The 21,582-nt window shown below is 39.4% G+C and overlaps 1 protein-coding gene across 4 annotated transcripts in view; it reads left to right on the top strand.

Moving 5' to 3' along the window:
* The window catches only part of PTPRA (protein tyrosine phosphatase receptor type A), a 144,981-nt gene that overhangs the window by 67,903 nt on the left and 55,496 nt on the right, over nt 1–21,582 (top strand). For 3 of the 4 annotated variants that reach the window (XM_028144699.2, XM_028144696.2, XM_054724541.1), the window contains 3 exons: nt 15,615–15,693; nt 16,223–16,537; nt 21,422–21,448. In XM_028144699.2, the coding sequence (XP_028000500.1) occupies nt 15,621–15,693; nt 16,223–16,537; nt 21,422–21,448 (415 nt within the window). In that variant the 5' untranslated portion in view covers nt 15,615–15,620. The remainder of the gene's footprint in view (nt 1–15,614; nt 15,694–16,222; nt 16,538–21,421; nt 21,449–21,582) is intronic. The other variant, XM_054724542.1, reaches the window with a different exon arrangement.

Raw genomic sequence — 21,582 nt, 5'->3', positions numbered from 1 at the left:
CAGCATGTCCATTTTCCTTGTTCAGCTTATAACCTTCCCCATGATATGTTCCAAAGCATTCATCCTCTTGCTTATAGCATTGTGTTTCACCTAAGTCTGTCACATGGACCTTTCTTACCTCTGACATCTCATTTAAGTCTTTAGTTCTCCCCTGTAAATTCTGTTATCAGTCTCCTCTGAATATTTCTGCCCTGTTCTGATATTCTCCTGGTTTGGTGGCTAGGCTTCAGTTAACGGCTCTTCTAACCTCAAACACCCCTGGTTGATCCTCCACCCTGCTGTCTGTCACTTATTGTCTCTAAAATCCAAATCGTTCCCATCAACCTCCCTGTGCTAAAGCCTTTGGTGGTTCCTCAGTGTGTTCAGCGGAAAGTTAAAACTTTTTATGTGGCTAACAGCCCTTTGTGATCTGATCTCTGCTTCCTCTATCATCACCACTTGCATTTCTTCCACATATCCTCACAGACTCTAATCTTACATGTTTGTAATTTTCACAGTCACTTAACAGGTATTTATTGAGGTCCTGCTTGATACCCGTACCCAGCTCTTTGCCATGCCTGGAAGCAGATAAGCTTTTTCATGCTTCCATGTCCTCTCTGCTTGAAAGACTGTTTCTGACCTTTCTCTTGGCCAGTGGTCGGCAAACTGCGGCTCGCGAGCCACATGTGGCTCTTTGGCCCCTGGAGTGTGGCTCTTCCACAAAATACCACGTGCGGGCGCGCATGTACAGTGCGATTGAAACTTCGTGGCCCATGCGCAGAAGTCGGTTTTCAGCTCTCAAGAGAAATTTCAATCGTTGTACTGTTGATATTTGGCTCTGTTGACTAATGAGTTTGCCGACCACTGCTCTTGGCTACCTACCCTTTATCCTTCCAAATTGAGCTCAAATATTACCTCCCCTGAAAATTCCTCCCCTGTTCTGAAGTTTTACCACTTCATCTTACTATTAATGTTCATTCAAGGTTTGAATACATAGTTTATTTGTGCCTCACTACTGGTTAGTGAGCTACTTGATGACAATGTCCATATCTAAACTGTCGGTATGTTCTCAGTATCTGGTGGAGTATGAAGGAAGATGTGAGCTTTGGAGTTTTAAACGCTCAATTTTTGGGCCTGGCCCGGTGGCTTGGTTGGAGCATCATCCCATATACTGGAAGGTTGCAGTTCGATTCCTGGTCAGGGCACATTTCTAGGTTGTGCGTTCAATCCTGGTTGGTGTGTGTATGGGAGGCAACCGATCGATCAGTGTTTCTCACTCTCCCTTTCTAAAAAATAAAAAAATTTTTAAATCAATAAAAGTTCTGAGTTTGAATCCTAATAGCTATTTATTTAGATATATGGCCTTGAGCAAATTCCTTAACCTCTGTGATCTTTAGATTCTTCATCTGTAAAATGGGAAAACAATACCTCACTCATAAGGTGGTTGTGAGGATTAAATGGGTTAAAATGTATAGAATACCTAGTACAAGTGCCTGCTGTAGGCAACCAAGGATTGTAGTTGTAAAAATAGTTTTTATTTTTAATGTAAATAATATAATGTTGATTGAGTGAACAATTAGCTGAAGGAGCTGAACCCTCCTTCTAGGTGCCTTTTTCTCAAATCAGAGAACGTGAACAGCTCTAGGAAAAGGCCTAGGGCAGAGCTTAATATTCCTGGCTGCCACTTAACTTTTTTGGTTCTCCCACACCTGGGAGATATCCTCAATAAGGCTGAGAGTTGAGTACATACCTTTCCCAGAGGGATATTCATCTCTGCAAAAGAGGTGAGTGTACTTGAAATCAGTACTAGTACTTGAGCAGACACATATGTATATTGAATATCTGAAAATCAGTGGTTGAGTAATGAGTGCATTAAAAAAAAAATCACTGCCCCTTTGTTTAGAAACTCATAAAATGGAAATAATCATCAATTAGTTTTATTTCGCATTAGGAAGATTTTTTTCTCTTCTTTAGTCTTTAATCTTTTGAAGGATAATAAGATATGTGAAGAAAGGTAGTCCTAGATTTACTCCACTTCCACAATTTACCAGCTGTGTGACCATCTTTTAATTTCTCTTCAAAATGGGAGTAATACTATCTAGCTTGTAGAGTTGCTGTTAGATTTAACTGAAATAACATATACCTGATATTTGATCAGATTTTATCAGTGTTAATGTATTGAATATTGAATGCTTAACTTTCAATGGATAGACCCTTGATGGACACTATCCCAGCCAAAGCGTAAACTTTGGGGAATGTGCAGATTGGCTGAGGTCTCCTTTGCTAGTGGGGGCTTCATAATATTGATTTCTCGTAACATTTATTTTTTTTTTAGCAAATGTATGCAGCATTGTACTTTCTATCAAGAGGGCTGAGAAAAATGCGTTCAGGAGCATCCCCATCATTCCCATTTCTAGGTCATCACAAGTCTTAATCCTTACTAGTGGCCTGGTGCATGAAATTAACCTCTGTGGGGTGTCCCTCAGCCTGGCCTACCCCTCTCCAATCTGGGACCCCTTGGGGGATGTCCAACTGCCAGTTTAGGCCCGATCCCACAGGGACCGCTGGCTCCTAACCGCTCACCTGCCGGCCTGCCAGCCTGCCAGCCTGATTGCCCCCTAACTGCTCCCCCCCTTACTGCTCCCCTGCCGGCCTGATTGACGCCTAACTGCTCCCCTGCCAACCTGATTGCCCACAACTGCCCCCTCCTGCTGGCCTGATCACCCACAACTGCCCTCCCCTGCCGCAACCTGCCTCCTCTGCCAGGACCAGCCTCCTCCACGCCACTTGGAGCTGAGGGACCCCCAGGCCTCACCGCATGGAGCGGCTGCTGGGCCACGCCTCCTCTGTGTGTGTGGCCATCTTGTGGCAGCCATCTTGTGTTGGCCATCTTGTGATGACATCGTGCATGAGGGCCACCTAGGCTTTTATTAGTATAGACAACTAGCTATTTGGGGTTGGTTGCTATATCAGAAAATGAAACAGGCTTATTTATTATCTATATATATAAAAGGCTAAGTGACTGATTGTACAACCGGCCAATCGACCAACCAGCCGGTACATATGACGCACACTGGCAATTTAAAAATAAACATTGACTTGCGCATGCGTGATATACTGTATATACTAATAAAGGTCTCGCTGGCGCCAATCGCACGCGCGTTTTGACCCTGGCCTCCCATTTAAATTAATTCAAAGACAGATTCCCATGATGCTGGCATTTGCGATGACTATTAATAAATCACAACGACAAACTCTAGGCAGAGTAGGAATATTCCTACCTGAACCCGTTTTCGGACATGGTCAGTTATATGTTGCTTTCTCTCGAGTTCGAAGAGCATGTGATGTTAAAGGTTGTAAATACTTCATCACAAGGGAAATTAATCAAGCACTCTGAAAGTGTTTTTACTCTTAATGTGGTACAGGGAGATATTAGAATAAGTTTAATCAATTTATCAGTCATTGTTTTTATTAATGTTTTTATATCATGTTTTTGTTTTTTTTTTTAAATATATTTTATTGATTTTTTACAGAGAGGAAGGGAGAGGGATAGAGAGTTAGAAACATCGATCAGCTGCCTCCTGCACACACCCTAATGGGTATGTGCCCGCAATCAAGGTACATGCCCTTGACTGGAATCAAAACTGGGACCCTTGAGTCCACAGGCTGATGCTCTATCCACTGAGCCAAACCGGTTAGGGCTGTTTTTGTTGTTTTTATATCATGTCTTTGTTGTTACTGTTTGTTTATTAATTTATATATTATTTTCACATACATTTTACTAATTTTCATTTCTGATACTTCTATTATAGAGAAAGGGCGAATAGCGATATTAAAATATTTCTTCTAATTAATTTCCTTTCAATGTGCACAAATCAGTGTACCAGGCCACTAGTATATACAAAATCTGAAAGTAAGTAGGGCCAATATAGCAGTTTCATGGTATCATTGGAGAACTCGATCCCTTTCTAACTCTCAATTCTGCTATGCTCAAAGTTATTTCAGGGTCCATAGTGACTACTGGTTATCACATCTAAATTCCAGATTCAGGAGGAAGGACGGGGGGCGGGGAAAGGCTCACAGCCTTCCTTTTGCACCACCTTCCTAGAGATCTCATAATATACTTTATCTTATATCTCCTTGTCTAGAACTTAGTCACTTGTCCACACCTAACTGAGGAATGAGGATCTCCTTAGCACCCAATTTTCTTTGTTCTTCCTCTCCTTGCTTTAGACTAGGATGGCAGAATGGCATGTCTCTCAGGGCCTCAGGGTCCACTGACAGGGAGTGTATGTTTGGGTAAGGAGTGTTTCTCTTTGGCCAGAAGCCAAAGAGTATATCTGTGAATGATTCCTTCATCTTGGTTGCAGGATATATATTTCACACGATTTATCCCTGATATGTGTGTAAGCATGTATAATTGATTGCTTATGAATTTAATATTCAAGGTTTCTGTAGTTCAAGCCTCTCTTCCCCCCACAAAGTTGCACAATATGGTAAGTTGTAACACCAATAGCATCATAGGGTTGGGGACGATTAAGTGAGAGGGGGCATACAAAGCACGCAGTACAGCTGGGTTTTGAGATAGGAGGGCAAGTGTGAATGATTTAATAGCCAGCAGACACTGCCTACCATCCATGTCCCCACTGTAGAATTCAGAGCCTCCACATGTATCTCTGGAAAATGTCTCAGATCAACTATGCTGAATTTGAATTTTAAGAAAATTTGGGAAATGTTCTTAGACACTCAAATATTGGGAAAACAACAGCCATAGTTCTTTTCAAAATATGTTTTTATTGATTTCAGGAAAAGGAAGGGGGAGGGAGGGAAGGATAGAAAAATCAATGATGAGAGAGAATTATCGATTGACTACCTCCTGCATATCCCCTACTGGGGATTGAGCTTAGAACTTGGGCATGTGCCCTGATGGGGACTTGAACTGGTGACCTCCTGGTTCATGGTTCAACGCACAACCACTGAGCCACACGAGCTGGGCGACAGCCATAACTTTTTAGAACTCCTTTGTCACTTATCCTAGGGCTTTTTACAAAGTATTGCTCATGGAATCTTAGTTTTCCTTTTCCTTTTTTTTAATGTTAAACTTTCCGAACTGAGCACCCTAATTAATGTATGTGCAGTGGAAACAATTTTTTAAAGTAAGAAATGTTTTTGTAATGAAATAATGACTGTATATTGGCCCTTTTTCTGGGTGTGGTGTAGGGTAGGAGAAAGAACACAATGTGTGTGCCATTGTGTCCAATAAATTAGAGGAACTGCCCAGATTTCATGACTCATCTCTCAAAGCCTCCCTGCTCAGCTCTTCTATATTCACAGTTAGCCAAAGGCTTATGATTCACTTTTTGAAAGTATTTTAGTGATCACTTTTGGGAAATGGGACTGGCAAGAGGTGAATGAGACATATTTTGCTTTCTATTCCTCTGTTCTGTTTGTATATCTTGTAATGAGCATGCTTTACCTTTTTTTTAAGTTGTTTATAATTGCAATGAAGAAGAAGAGGACCAGTGTCTTTCCTATATTACAAAGTAATGTTTTAATAAATAACATTAAAAGATTTACTCTCAGCTGGAAGATGAATGTGGTCTGGGGATTGGTGACTGCAGTTGATAACACTGTCTTACATTATTCAAATTTGCTAAGAGTAGAACGTGAATGTTCTCCCCAGAGATGAATAGGACAAAAAACAACAACACAGTTACACTTTGAGCAACATAAAAACTTGAGTAAATGGAGAAAAATTTCTTTAAAAAAATATTTTTATTGATTTCAAAGAGGAAGGGAGAGGGAGAGATAAAAACATCAATGATGAGAGGGAATCATTGATCAGCTGCCTCTCTTCCCCCCACAAAGGTGCACACCCCACACTCGGGATCAAGCCCGCAATCTGGGCATGTGCCCTGACCTGGAATCAAACCATGACCTCCTGGTTCATAGGTCGATGCTCAACCGCTGAGCCACGTAGGCTTGGCAAGAAAAAATTCTTTACAAAAATTCTAAATAAGAGAAAAATTGAGAGAATTTTATATCCACCTCCTAGATTCTACAGTTAACATTTTATTATACTTGTTTTATCACATATCTAGCCAGCTATCTATCCCACTATTTATCCATCAATTCATATTGTTTAAAATATATTTCAAAGTAAATTACATATATCAGTACCCATCTTCCCAATACTTGAATGTATATCATTTACAGTATTTGTTAATGGGTAGAGTCTTTTTTAGAGGTAAAATTTATGTACAGTGAATGCCCAAGTCTTTTTTTTTTTTTTTTTAATCCTCACCCTCGGGTATGTTTACCTTTGTTTTTTAGACAGTAGAAGGGAGGGGGGAAGGGAGAGAAAGAGGGAGAGAGAGGAGAGAGAGAGAGAGAGAGAGAGAGAGAGAGAGAAACATAGATGTAAGAGGTACACATCGATTGGTTCCAACCAGGGGCAGAGAACAAACCCCCAACCCAGATACCAGCCCTTGACCCGGAATCAAACCCAAGACCCTCTGGTGTGCAGGCTGACGCTCTAACCACGGTGCCATGCCGGCCAGGCCGTAAATGCACAAATCTTAAGTTACCATTCAGTGAGTTCTAAGAAATACACCCAGGCAATCCAGAACCCTGTTAAGATATGGAATATTACTATTGTCCAGAAAGTACCTTATATTCCTTTCCAGTAAATCCTGTCTCTTTCCCATACAACAATTTGTTCTTATTTTTTCCACCATAGTTTTACTTTTTCTAGAACTTCATATGTATGGAATCATACATTATAATGTGCTCTTACATAAGGCTTTTTTCACTCAGTGTGATTTTTTTATTTTAGATTCACCCATGTGGTGTGTATCAGTAATTCTTTTTATTGCTGAGCAATATTCCATTGTTTATATATTACCACTGTTTATATGTTATCTTATTGTTGGTTACTTGTCTTTTCAGTTTTTTGTTATTATGAATATTCTTGTACTAGTCTTTGTGGACATATGTTTCTCTTAGGTGAAAATATAAGAATGGAATTACTAGACCATAAAGTAGGTGTATATTTAGTTTTATAAGATGCTGTCAGACAAACTGATTTTTAAAATATCACAAATAGAGCTCATCCTAAAAACTCAACCTGTGACAAGGTGGAACCATTTCCACTATTAGAATTATGCACAGGGTGTCTGGTATTGTGCAGACTACAATTGGATGTCTGGGCTGGTTTCCTTTTGACATTTGATAGTGCATATTTTCCTTGGATTTAAACCATTTGTTCATCCATATTGAAACTAGACCTTAGTCACAGAACCAATTTTTTAAATCTTCAGTTCAGAGAGGTGTGGAGAAGTGATGAATTTGAGACAATATGAGGTATCAGTGAATCAGAGGTAATAGAGAGAGGTTGAGAGATTTAACAACAAAAAAAGCTGTGTGGGAGGTGTGGGAAAGAGGATGTGGGGGGAGAGAAAGAAATACCAGTGCTTCCCCCCAGTGAATTTTAATTTAATATATTTGTAAAAGTTATTTTTTTTCCCATCCCCCCCTAAAAGTTATTTTTTAAGTTCAAAATCAAAGGTTGTCTTCTATACTAAAATGGATTTCCAGAAAGCATCCTCATTCTATTTAACAATTACATAGTATTTCATTTTGTGAATATGCCATGATTTATTTAATCATGTTCACTTTTCCTATTGATAAACATTTAGGTTATTTGCAGTATTTTTTTTATTGCAGATAATACTGCATTGAATAACTTTGTACATAGGTCACTTTTAAAATATGGGTATATCTGGAAGGTTCTTGGGCAGAATTGTGTCAAAGGGCTTTCATAATTCTGATAAATATTTACAGATTGTATGAGAGTATCTGTTTACAAAAATCTTTGCCATTGCAGTGTTGTTCAAGTTTTTATATTTGCTTCTGATAGTTGAAAATGATATTGCGGCCGAAACCGGTTTGGCTCAGTGGATAGAGCGTCAGCCTGCGGACTCAAGGGTCCCAGGTTCGATTCTGGTCAAGGGCATGCACCTTAGTTGCGGGCATATCCCCGGTAGGGGGTGTGCAAGAGGCAGGTGATCGATGTTTCTCTCTCATCGATGTTTCTAACTCTCTAACCCTCTCTCTTTCTCTCTGTAAAAAATCAATAAAATATATTTAAAAAAAAAAAGAAAATGATATTGCGGTATAGCTTTAAATTGGACTTTCTTTGATCATGAGTGAGGTTGAGTATCCTATATAATAAAGAGCTAATATGCAAATAGTCATCACGCTTTCATGCCATCACGCCATAATGGCTCAGACACTCAACACTGGGGTTAGAGGAATGGGGGCCAGCCAGGCTGCAGCCTGGGAGAGAGACAAGCCACCCACTCTAGGGTCCCAGGTGCCAGCAGCTGCACCTGTGCCTCTGGCCCAGGAGAGGGACAAGCCGCCCGCCCCGCAGTCCTGAGTGCCAGCACAGGGATCGGGCCTAAACTGGCAGTTGGACATCCCCGAAGGGGTCCCTGATTGGAGAGGGTGCAGGCTGAGCTGAGGGAATCCTTCCTTCATGCACGAATTTCGTGCACTGGGCCGCTAGTCTTTTCATATATTTAAGAGAAACTTCATTTTCTGTGAATTGTCTTTCTCATGTCTTTTGCCCATTTTGGGGGTTTTTGGTCCCCTTTTTATTAATCTAATCTGTAGGAGCCCTTTATATATTAGGGAAATTAGTCCTTTGTGAATGAGTTGGAATATTTTAAAAGAGCTCAGTCTTTGAAATATGGAGGTAATTTTAGTGGAGTGTTGGTAAAAGAGGTCAGATTGCCATGGACACAACTCTTTCTAGAAATTTGACTGTAAAGTGTAGTAGAGAGAATGCTAGCTGGAGGATTGATGCAAACTCAAAGGGGTTATAATTATTTGATAAATTCTGTGTTTAAATGCTATTATGAAAGGGAGGAATTAAATCTAGGAGATGGTAGTAGAGGGTAAGGTTTCCAATGGACTGAGATTCTTGGAAAGAACTGCAGAGGAGGAAATTTGTAAATATGCTGATGAGAATTAAGGATGTCCCATGGCTTCTATTTTCTTTGAAGTGAAGGCAAGGCCAGTAGCCAAGGGTATAGGAGGAGATGGTTGGAGAAAAGAAGAGCTTTTTTGAAATCACTGCTATGGAGAATTGGCGAGAAAGCTGAATAGGGAAATACAGAAAGATTGCAGGTTTTCAGAGTTCTATTGAGGCAGAAATAGTGATATAAATTTTATGGATTGCTTGGTTTTCTTAAGCAGCATTTGGCAGTACAAGTGTAAGATTAGTTCAGGATTGGGTTTGGGTGAGGGGGTTCCCTCATGTAGATGTAATGGAACAGTGTAGCAGTGGAACTTAGGATATTAGCAGGGAAGTGACTGAACTGACATCAAATTTTTGATTATATAGAGAGGAAAATAAAGACAGGACAGAGATATTGGAAAGAAAATTAGAGAGAGGGACTGAAGGAACCAAAAGCCTGGTGAGGTCAGAGAACAGTTTGTAGTAGACGTAATAGGGAGAGAACTGCAGGGATAAAGGAGTGTGGTAGAGAGTGGGATGAGAGCTTTTCTTGGTGATGATAGAGCCTAGAGTGAGCCATTGTCATAGGGCCCAAGTGGAGTAGAGGTATAAGGTTGTTGGCATTGAGGAAGTTAAGGAACTCAGAGGCTGGCCCAGATGGGAGTTGTAGTGACTGATGTCTGTGAGGATGTTGAACAGCCTTCTAGGAGAATATCAGGACTTGGGGATGGAAAGAAAAGTGAACCACATTGCAGTAACAAAGGAGTGCCAGCAATCATTAGGCAAAAAAAGTCCTCAGGAACAGGGACTGTTAGAGCAGGCTCCAGGAAAAACGGTCTGCATATAGCATCCGTGAAGAGTGAGGGAACTTCAACCCTATATCCCGACATGCAGCTCTAGGATGCTTGGATAGAAGACACGGTGATTAGAGGAGGGGAAGTAAGCGTAGGTGTGGTTGCAGTTTAGTCTGGAGATCAGGAAATCATAGGGATTAGCATGAGGGTCTTTATATCCTCTGAGAAGAATTAGGCCTTCACTGTGGTTTTCCTAATTATGGTTTAGTGACATGGATCTTCTTAAACTCTAACATATCTCTCAGTCCCTACTTTATGCACACAAATCCTCTCCAACCTGCCATCTACTATGCGTTTGTTCTTTTCCCTGGCATTCTTTTACTTGAGGTATGCCTTCCTTGTGCAGTTTTCCTTTTTTTTTTTTTGACTTTTTTTATTGAGGTATTATATGTGTACATATCTTACCATTGCCCCCCCCACCCCACACCCATACATGCCCTCACCCCCCAGAGTTTTGCGTCCAGTTTTCCTTCTTTTATTCAGACTGTAGTGAAATTTATTTTTTAACTTAATTGTATTATTTTTACTTATAAAAATAACATGCTTTTTATTTTTTAAATTTAGAAAATAAAAAATACAATATAAAGAAAATAAAAATCATAAAGTACTATGCCAAAATTTTTATAAATTTTTCCTTCCAGTCTTTCATGTATATATACTGAGTGGCTAGAATATTATGAGCTCTGAACACATAATAATCTGGCCACTCAGTGTATTTCCTATATAATAAAAGGCTAATATGCAAATTGTCTCCTCAACCAGGAGGTCGACCAGCAGGCAGGCCTGCCAACTGCCCATGTCCCGTCCCCTCCCCCTGGCCAGGCTGGCCGGACCCCACCCATGCACGAATTCATGCACCAGGCCTCTAATATATATACTGAGTGGCCAGATTATTATGTGTTCAGAGATCATAATAATCTGGCCACTCAGTATACATTCATAAATTTAGTTGAGATCATATGGTATATTTAGTCTTGATCTGGTTTTTTAAATTTTTTGGTTAATCATCACCCAAGGATATTTTTTCCATTGATTTTTAGAGAAAGTGGAAGGGAGGGAGGGAGAGAGAGAGAGAGAAAAAAACATCAATGTGAGAGAGACACATTGATTGATTGCCTCCTGCATATGCCCTGACTGGGGCCGGGGATTGAACCTGCAACTCAGGTATGTGCCCTTGACCAGAACCTGAGACCCTTCGGTTCACAGGCTGACGCTCCAACCACTGAAGCACACTGGCCAGGGCTGGCCCCAACTTTTTTTTTTTTTAAGCTTAAAAAATGAAGGGCTTGCCCTGGCTGGTTGGTCCAGTTGGTTGGAGCATAGTCCCGTACACCAGAAGGTTGCTGGTTTGATTCCTGTTCAGGGCACATGCCTAGGTTGGGTGTTTGAATTCTGGTCGGGGTTGTACCAGAGGAAACCAGTCATTGCTTTCTTCTTTTTCTCTCTCTCCTGAAAAAACTAATAAAAACTTATCTTTGGGTGAGGATTTAAGAAAAATAAATGATTTGTTCCACTTTCTTAAACTCTTTGAATGCAGCATTTTGAATCATAATGTATCATCTTGAATAGCAACATAATACTTATTTCATCTTTTTCTTATTTTTCCTAGTGGGTATTTGGATTGTTTCTTCTTTTCCACTTAATGACTATCTCTATATCATTAAAAAAAAAATAATAATAAAAATATATATATATATATATATATATATATTGCAGAGAGGAAGAGAGAACACAGAGAGAGAGAGATAGAAACATAAGTGATGAGAGAGAATCATTGATCGGCTGCCTCCTGCACGCCCCACACTGGGAATCGAGCCTGCAACCCAAGCATATGCCCTGACCGGGAATTGAACTGCAGCCCCTTAGTTCATAGGTCAACGCTCAACCACTGAGCCATGCTGGCTGGACTCTCTAAATCATTTTAGTCTGAGTTATAGTTTATTTATATTCACTTCAGAATAGAACCTTGAAAATGGGTCAGAAAACAATATGGACATCTTTAAGATTCTTGTATAATCTTTCTGGAAAGAAATTTGTTAGTTTAAGCTAGTTGGTATTCCCACCAGTATTTGTGTTCTTTTCTGTGACTCTTGCGAGTGTGAGGGAGGAAGAAGCTTTACTCTAACCCAGGTTCTTTCCACTGGTCTAATAACTAAATTTATCTGATACAGATTAATAAGAGAAATTAACCAAATTTAATTACATGTGTATGGATGGGAAATTCACATACTAGTACACGAGAGAGTCAAAGACCCCACATGAGAGGTTCAAAGACAGAAAGAGAAAATTAGATAAATGATATCCTGAGCTAAGGATGAGGTAAGGTACCTTGAGGTTTCAGAGAGGAGGAATGTCATTGCAAAATGATAAGGAGAATAGATGTTCAGTAATTAGTAGTTTGCCCTGCCATATAGATGGGTCAAAACCTTTTTTTTTTTTTTTTCTGGTGATAACTCTTATTATGGGCAAGGCCCCTAATTTAAATTCTGGTGTGCTTGCAGGGTCTTGATTGCCTTCAGCTCAAAATAATTCACATGCCAAAGTGGCACATTTTGGGGAGGCTTCTTGTGAAACCCTACACCAGCATTGAATATTTCAAATGATTGATCTTTTCTGATTTGGAAAATAAAAATGTTATCTCATATTCCTTTGATTAGTGGGGATGGTCAGCACTTTTCATGTATTTCCTTAGTTGTTTGTTTTTCTCATCTGTAAATTATCTGTTTAGGTTCTCCAGGTTTTTCAAAGTTGGGTTTTTAATGTTTTTCAGATTGATATATGAGTTCTTGTTTTAATCTTTCTCTTATTTATGACAATTTCCCCCACTTTATTTCTTTAAAAAAGACCATTTTTAGGTTAGTTTTAGGTTCACAGCAAAATGGAGCAGAAAGTATAGAGCTCCCAAATACTCCCTTCCCTAAACATGCACAACCTCCCCCCCATTGACATCTGCCACAGTGGTCCTTGTTGAACCTACATTTTGACACATCGTTATCACCCAGAGTCCATAGTTTACATTAAGGTTCACTTTTGGTGTTGTGCATTCTATGGGTTTGGGCAACTGTATAATGATATGTGTCCCCAATTATATCATCATATAGAATAGTTTGGCTGCCCTTAAAGTCCTGTGTGCCATGTATTCATTCTCTTTCTCTTTCCTAACTCTACACCCACTAATCTTCTTAGTGTCCCCATAGTTTTGCCTTCTCAAGAGTATTATACAGTATGTAGCTTTTTCAGATTGGTTTCTTTCACTTGGTAATATATGCATTTAAGGATTCTCCTTATGGTAAGAGTATGCTTAGTTTTTATAAGAAACCACCAAACTGTCTTCCAAAGTGTGTGTACCACTTTGCATTTTCACTAGCAATGAATGAGAGTTCCTGTTGCTCCACATCCTCACCAGGATTTGGTGTTGTTGGTGTTTTGGATCTTGGCCATTCTGATAGGTGTGTGGTGAGTGGTATCTCCTGTTTTAATTTGTAATTTCCTAATGACATATGTTGCTGAACATCGTTTCATATGCTTTCTTGCCATCTGTAAATCTTCCTCGATGAGGTTTCTGTTCAGGCCTTTTGACCATTTTTTAAAAAAAATATGTTTTTATTTATTTTACAGAGAGAGAGGAAGGGAAAGTGAGAGAGAGAAACAAACATCCCTGAGAGAGAGAAAAATATTAATTGGCTGTCTCCGCACGCCCTCCACTGTGGACTGAGCCTGCAACACAGGCATGTGCCTTGACTGGGAATCGAATCAGCAGCCTTTGGGTGTATGGGATGATGCTCAACCAACTGAGCCACACCGACCAGGGCTTGACCATTTTTTAAATTGCGTTAATAGTTTTCTTACTGAGTTTTAAGAGTTTTTTGTATATTTTGGGTAACAATCTTTTAGGAGAAGTGTCTTTTGCAAATATTTTCTACTTATCTATGGCTTCTCATTCTCTTGACATTGCCTTTTGCAGAGCAGAAGTTTTAAATTTTAATGAAGTCTAGCTAATTGATTATTTCTTTCATGGATCATGCCCTTGGTGTGGTATCTACAAAGTTATCACAATACCCAAGGTCATGTAGATTTTCTCCTATGTTATCTTCCAGGTTTTGTAGTTTTACGTTTATATTTAGGTCTATGATTCATTTTGAATTAATTTTTGTGAAGAGTGTAAGGTCTGTGTCTAGGTTTGTTATTCTTTGACATTATATGACCATTTGTTCTAGCAGTTTATTGCTCCATTGTATTGCTTTTGCTCCTTTGTCAAAGATCAATTGACTATATTTATGTTGGTCTGTATCTTGGCTCTCTCTTCTGTTCCACTCTCCTATTTGTCTGTTCTTTCACCAGACCACACTGTCTTGATTGCTGTTGCTTTATAGTAAGTGTTGAAGTAGGATAGTGTTAGTTCTCTAGCTTTGTTCTTCAGTACTGAGTTGACTATTCTCAGTTTTTTGCCTTTCTCTATTATAAAATTTATAATAAGCTGGTCAGTATCTATAAAATAACTTTCTAGGAGATTGAGATTGTATTGAATCTATAGACCAAAATTGAAAGAACTGACATTATTAAGTCTTCCTTTTAATGAACATTATTTTTAATTTATTTCTTTTATATTTAGAATCATGTGTGTGTTTTTCTATTGTTAGGTATTCCATTTTTAACCTTTGTGTTTTCTTATGTTGCCTTTATGTTTTTCTTCCTCATCCTGAGCTCACATAAATATTTATCCCCTTTTAAAATGTACATTCAAACATTTAATTCTTCAACTGAATTTTATTTTGGTCTATAGAATGAGGCAATGGTCTGACTCCCTCTCCCCAAATACATATTTTCTTAAAAAACCATTTCATATTGATTTATCAAGAATAGACACATATACATATATAATAATCAGCCTTCCAATCTGTTTCCTAATTCCATGGAGGGAATTGTATATTTTCCCAGTTTTGGATTATGGTCAGATGGGAAGAATGGGAATATGGTCAAATCTTGTATGACCGCACCTTGGAAAGGCCACTTGCTGGACCCATTTCCCTGTTAGGCATGGTTGCTGGTACCAGAGGCAACTCCTGGGATATATATTAACCATCTGCACATCCCTACCCTTCCTCAGGAGAGGCACTACCATATTGAATTACTCTCTAGGCTGTGAGGCCCATGAAGATAGGTCCTCTGACTGTATTTCTCTGCAGTTGTTTCCCTCAGTATAGGGCACAGAAATCTGAATAGATGAATGAGCCACTATTAGTTGTGGAAATTTGCCACAGCCCTTTGATATGGTTTGAGGTGGAATTAAGGTTGAGGACAGCTGTATAATGTCTGCTTCGGAAAAAAAAAAAAATGTCTGCTTCGAAGGGCACTATGCAGTCAACCTACCATTTTCATATTTCTCATTCTGAAGATGCTAAAACTGCACATAGCAATCACCTTTTTAAAGGACAGCTACCTAGCTCTCACCCCCAGAGATGCAGTCTGACATGGGGATTTTTTAAAGTTCTTTGGGGTAATTCTAAAGTGCAACTAAAGTTGAGAATCACTGCTCAAAAAAGTTTGTTCTTATTAAGTCTTATTTATATGTGTATGAAGATTCAATTTAGTAGTTGGATTCCTGGGGAAATGTACATATCAGACTCCTAAAAAATCATTGTCCCTGTGTGCACATTTTAATAGCTGGGAAGATTTTACCCAAACTACTCCTTTGGTGAGTATTTGGACATAATTACAATAATATAGAATTTTATCTAACATGGCTCTCTATTTTCCAGGTCAGCATGGATTCCTGGGTCATTCTTATTCTGCTTGTCAGTAGTCTGATACATGTCAGTGCCAACAATGCAACCACAGGTAAATTGTCATTTAATAAGGAGTAGAATGTTCCATTTGGTGTATTCAGAGTAGAATTTTGCTTTAAAAAAATAATCAAGTTTTACTTAAAAGTAATGGTAAAATAAGTGTATTTGGAAATCTCTGAGTCCTAGTGAATGCTCATCATTGTGGTATATACCATACTACATACTATGACATATACCATATACATACTTGTTTTAGTAAATAAAAAGGTAATGTATTCATTCCTGAAAAGTACCAAAAAAAGTTATTTAAGACCCTATATATTAATTCTGAGGAATTAAGTAAAGAATCCAGTTTCTTCCTTCCTTGGACTAGTAGTAAGGGTTGGTAGAAAGGGTCCAGCATTAGATAAAGTATGTGTGTGTGCGCGTGTGTGCATGCCCACACTCTTGTTTATTTTATTCACTCTTTGATTGGTGTCCAAGTGTTTGAGAACTTATTAAGACTTGATACTTTGTGCTATTATCTTTTAAGCTATCACATTCTTCGTGTGATGTTTCCTTATTTTACTTGATGTTTATAGCTTCACCTACAAGATCTAATGAAGCATCAGTAGCAGAAGAGATCAAAACTTCAAATCCTACTTCTTCAGTAACTTTTCCTGTGACACCAACTTTCAGCCCAAATCTAACTCTGGGACCCACCTATATAACCACTGTCAATACTTCAGATTCTGAGAATCGGACCACAAGAATAGCAAGCACCAATTCTGTAGTTACTACAATTTCACCAAATGGAACATGGCTTCCAGATAACCCGTTCACAGATGTCAGAACAGAATCTTGGGAAGGAAATTCCAGCACTGCAGCAACCACTCCAGAAACTTTCCCTCCTTCAGGTACTAGAGATGGTTTCTATTTGTTCTTTCTTTTGCTATTTTAGTTTATTCACCCTTTATTATTTTTGTGTGTGTTTTCTAGCCATAAAATTTCTTGAAATAAGTAAAATTGCCCAAACAAAGTAATGAAATCCAGATATAGGCAACGCTCAGTAATGTCTGATTAATACAGGGTTAAGAGGAAAGCAGAAAGATTCTGGAGGATGTCCTGCTTTGCATGGGTTCCTGGTTAGATTGGGGAGGTTTAATCATGTTTAAAGGTAAAGAAGAATGTTGAAAATATAAGAGAAAGAGGGGAACTAAATGGTTATGCAAGAGACTGAAGATGCAGGTATACAGAGGTGAGTAATAGCATTATCCCTGGAAAGAGTAATCTATGGAGACTCTGGGAAATAAAATGTGTCTGGATGTCCTAGGCAGTTAGATATGGAGTGGGAGACCTGTGTCCAGGGGTGGAGTTAGAGATGATCTCAGCGAAACAATTGAGTTGCAGTGCCAGTTTGTTCAGGGCTTCAGCCCAGCCTAGGCAAAGCATATCAACAGAAAGTTCTCAGAAAAGGAAATATAAATGATCCTTTGAAATTTGAAAAGATGTTCAACCTCACTCAGTGAAATGCAAATTAAAGCTATACTGAGCCTTGGCCAGTGTGCCTCAGTTGGTTGGGCTTCATCTCTCTCTCTCTCTCTCTCTCTCTCTCTCTCTCTCTCTCTCTCTCTCTCTTTCTCTTTCTCTTTCTCTTTCTCTCTCTCTCTCTCTCTCTCTCTCTCTCTCTCTCTCTCTCTCTCTCTCTTTCTCTTTCACTTTCTCTCTCTCTTTCTCTCTCTCTTTCTCTCTCTTTCTCTCCCCCTCTCTCCCCCTCTCTCCCCCTTCACTCCCCCACCTCTGAAAAGCAATGGGAAAAATATCTTCATGTGAGGATTAAAAAAACAAAACAAAAAATTGGTAAATACCTCCAGAACAAAGTTAGGAAACAAAAGGAGGCAGCCTTGTCTTGTACTGACTCTGAGAAAGATGCTCTCTGTGGTTTTCCATTAAACATGGCTTTTCTGACTCATTTATAGAAGATTTTTAATGTTAGGGAAATGAGCCCTTTGTTACCTGTGATAAAACTACAAATATTGCCCCCTAGTTGGTCATCTAGCTTTTCTGCATTGCAGAAATTATCATTACCAATTTAGAAAATTTTTTAATTAAAAATTTATCATATTCAGGATTTGTCATTTTATTCCTGTTTCAAAGAGCACTTATGTCACAAATGGGTGTTAAATTTTGCCAATTATCTGTTCAACATTAATGAGCAAGGTCTATATGATTTTTTTATTTTTATGCTATGATGAATCATTTTAATAGATTTTCTATTTTTGAACTCTTTACATTCCTACAAAAACAACTGTATTTGGTTGTGTTGTATTTTTCTCTAAATGGATTGTTGTAATGTTTTTGATAATTATTTTATTTGGGATTTTTTCCATTGATATTCATAAGTTATTTCCAAATGAAATTGATCTGTGTGTTTCCTTTGTATTTGTGCTACATTAGTCATCAGTATTTTGTTTTGCTTCATGGAAAGAATTGAAGTTTACCTAGAAAACTATGCATTTCATGCATGTTTTCAAAATTATTTGAATGGATTTGAGGAAAAGTCATCTCTTAAGATCAATTTCTTATATAGCTATGAATATTTTATATATTTATGGTTTTTTTCTTGCTTAGATTGCCTAACCATTTATCTGTTTCATGACTCATTGCTTTTTTTCTTCCAAAGAACCTGCTATTATATATTTATTAGTACTGTCTTTTTCACTTTTTATTAATTTCTTTTTTATTCTTATTATTTTTTCCACTTTTCTTAGATTTATTTTGTACCTTTTCTGTCTTTCTGAATTGAATGCTTAATATATTTAATGCTGTGAATTTTTTTTATGAGTATAGCTTTAACCATATCCTATAAATGTTCTTGTAACTAGTTGTATAAGTTAGGGTGCAGTCTAAACTACTTTGACAAAGGCACAGCAAAATTAAGTGACTTAAATTAAGACAAAAGTATCTTTCCCCTATCACATTCTAGAGGTAGATAGAGGACTTTGCTTCCTTGCCTAAGAGCAAGTTCCTGTATTCTTGTGGCCCTGTCATCCCAACAAAATTTCCCTCATTTGTTTGGTTAAAGATGGCTCTCATCATTGGGTTCTGGTTTCAGCCCCTGGAAAGGGTAAACAGAGGCAGTGGGAACACACAAATTTTTTTTTCAAGGGGTGTGACCAGATATTGCCTTCATCAGTTTCACACATCCCACTGGCTGAATTCCTTATATGACTACACCTAGCACAAAGGAGTCCTAAAAACATAGTTTTTAGCTAGATAGCTTTGTGCTCAGCTGAAAAAACAAACAGAACAAAAATGGGTTCTGGCCTGGCTGGAATGGTTCAGTTGTTTGAACCTTGTCCTATTCACTGAAAGGTTGCCTGTCCGAGTCCCAGTCAGGGCTCATACCCAGGTTGTGGGTTCGATCTCCCATTGCGGCACCTATGGAAGGCAGCTGATTGATGGTTCTCTTTCATATTGATTTGTCTCTCTGTCTCTCTCTCTGTCTCTTAAGCATGTCCTCTGTGAGGATTTTTTTAAAAAAAATTGGGTTCTGGCCAAAACCGGTTTGGCTCAGTGGATAGAGCGTCGGTCTGTGGACTGGAAGGTCCCAGGTTCGATTCCGGTCAAGGGCATGTACATTGGTTGCGGGCACATCTCCTGGTGGGGGATGTGCAGGAGGCAGCTGGTCGATGTCTCTCTCTCATCGATGTTTCTGGCTCTCTATCCCTCTCCCTTCCTCTCTGTGAAAAATCAATAAAATATATTTTTTTTAAAAAATTGGGTTCTGTACCAAAGACAAGAGATTGATACTGGGAGAGAGTTGGTAGATTTTGCCACAAGACTGTTTGTTTGTGTTAATTCTAACCTGAGGATATTTTTCCCATTGATTTTTAGACAGAGTGGAAGGGATGGGGAGAAACAAAGAAAGAGAAACATTGGTGTGAGAGAGACACATAGATTGGTTGCCTCCCTCACATGCCCTGACCAGGGCCAGGTATCAAGACTGCAACCGAGGTAAGTGCCCTTGATCAGAATCTAGCCTGGGACCCTTCAGTCCATGGGTCAATGCTCTATTAACTGACCCAAACCAGCCATGGCTATTGTTATTTTTTAGGTATTTTGCAATTTGGTTTTGTTTTAAATTTTTAAGTGATTCCTTGTTAATTTCTAGTTTCATTTATTTAAAAAATTCTATTGATTGATTTTTAGAGAGAGAGAGAAACATTATTTTGTTGTTCCACTTATTTTCCCATTCATTGGTTGATATTTGTATGTGCCCTGACTAGGAATTAAACCTGCAACGTTGGTATATCAGGACAATAGTTGGTATATCTATAATCAACTGAGCTACCCAGCCAGGGCTTTTAATTTCTAGTTTTATTATATCACTAGGGGCCCAGTGCACTAATTTGTGCACCTTCAAAGGAACTGTGGGCAGTGGCGGGAGCTGGCAGCTCTGCTCCTGCCACTGCCACTCCCACACGCTGACGGCGCCATCCCCACTCACACCTGCTGACAGCGCAGAGGATTGGGGCCGGCACCAGTAGCAGGTGCAAGTGGGGCCAGCACCGGCAGTAGGTGTGAGCGGCGGCTGCTGCCCTGATCGCCCCTCAGGAGCAGGGGGAGGTGGAGAAGCCATCAGAGACAATTGGGGCTGGCAGCCACTGCTTGCACCTGCTGATAGCACCCAGCGATTGAGCGATCAGGGCTGGCTCCGGGCGCTGGCAGCGGGTGCGAGTACTGCTGGCGCTGGCAGCGGGTGTGAGTGCTAGGCGGGACTGTGGCGCGTGGGAACAAAGACTTTTCAGTAACCACCAGAGGCTCACCCTGCTGAGAGTGACCAGCGCCCCGCCTTGGTCTGGCGCGCCCACTCACCTGCTCCACCAACCCAACGCAGCTGACGCCTGCCATGTTCTGCGCGCGCCCCCTGGTGGTCAGCACACGTCATAGTGACCAGTTGTTTGGTTGATCCACCATTTGGTCTATTTGCATATTTGCCTTTTATTATATAGGGTGATAAAAGTATATTGTCTGTATTATTCCTACTGTAGGGAATTTATAAGGGTTTGTGGCTATTCCACAAGCCTTTGAAAAGTTTTTCTGTTAGTATATAGAATTTGGTCTATATTAACTAGATTTTATTACCTATTATCATTTAGGTTTTTCATATCTTTAACTTAATTATGAGCTGTTGCATTTTAATGACCTAAAAGACATAAAGGCCTCTAATACCACTGTTTGTATTTCTCTTTATGTTCTTGAACGTTTTTGTTGTTATTGTTAATCCTCACCTGAGGATATTTTTTCCATTGCTTTTCAAGGGAGGGGGGAGAGGGGAGAGAGAGAGAGAGAGAGAGAGAGAGAGAGAGAGAGAGAGAGAGGAACGTTAATGTGAGAGAGACACATCAACTGATTGCTTCCTGCATGTGCCCCAAACAGGGATGGGTAGAGAACCCACCACCCAGGTATGTGCCCTTGACCAGGAATGGAACCCAAGACCCTTCCGTCCGCAGGCTGATGCACCACTGACCAAACCCAGCTAGGACTATATTCTTGTACTTTTTATGAGTATTGATGCTGCATTGTTTTTAGCCTCACAGAGAAGGACAAACCACTGATTAAAAGTTCAGTGAATCTGGGAAATCTCGTTTCCCAGGTGTTGGAGGGTGCCTCATTCTAGCTCCAATATATATAAAGATGAAAGTGTCTGTATTCCTCGAGTTTATTTTGTCTTACCTTAGGTTGAATACTAATGTTTTAATTTGAATAAATGTTTCTATTTTTCACTTGTAACACAGGTAATTCTGACACGAAGGACAGAAGAGGTGAGCCACTCACCCTATGTCTGTCCCTTTTACAGTGTATAATATTTGTTATGTTTCCTTTGCTCACAGTCTGTAGTAACCTTGTGCATTTGTGACTGTTATGTGTTTACTTTCCCTAAAGTTATTTTCATATT

Source organism: Eptesicus fuscus, chromosome 12 (assembly GCF_027574615.1).
Source record: "Eptesicus fuscus isolate TK198812 chromosome 12, DD_ASM_mEF_20220401, whole genome shotgun sequence".
Taxonomy (NCBI): Eukaryota; Metazoa; Chordata; class Mammalia; order Chiroptera; family Vespertilionidae; genus Eptesicus; species Eptesicus fuscus.
This window is presented reverse-complemented; position numbering and strand designations above follow the sequence as displayed.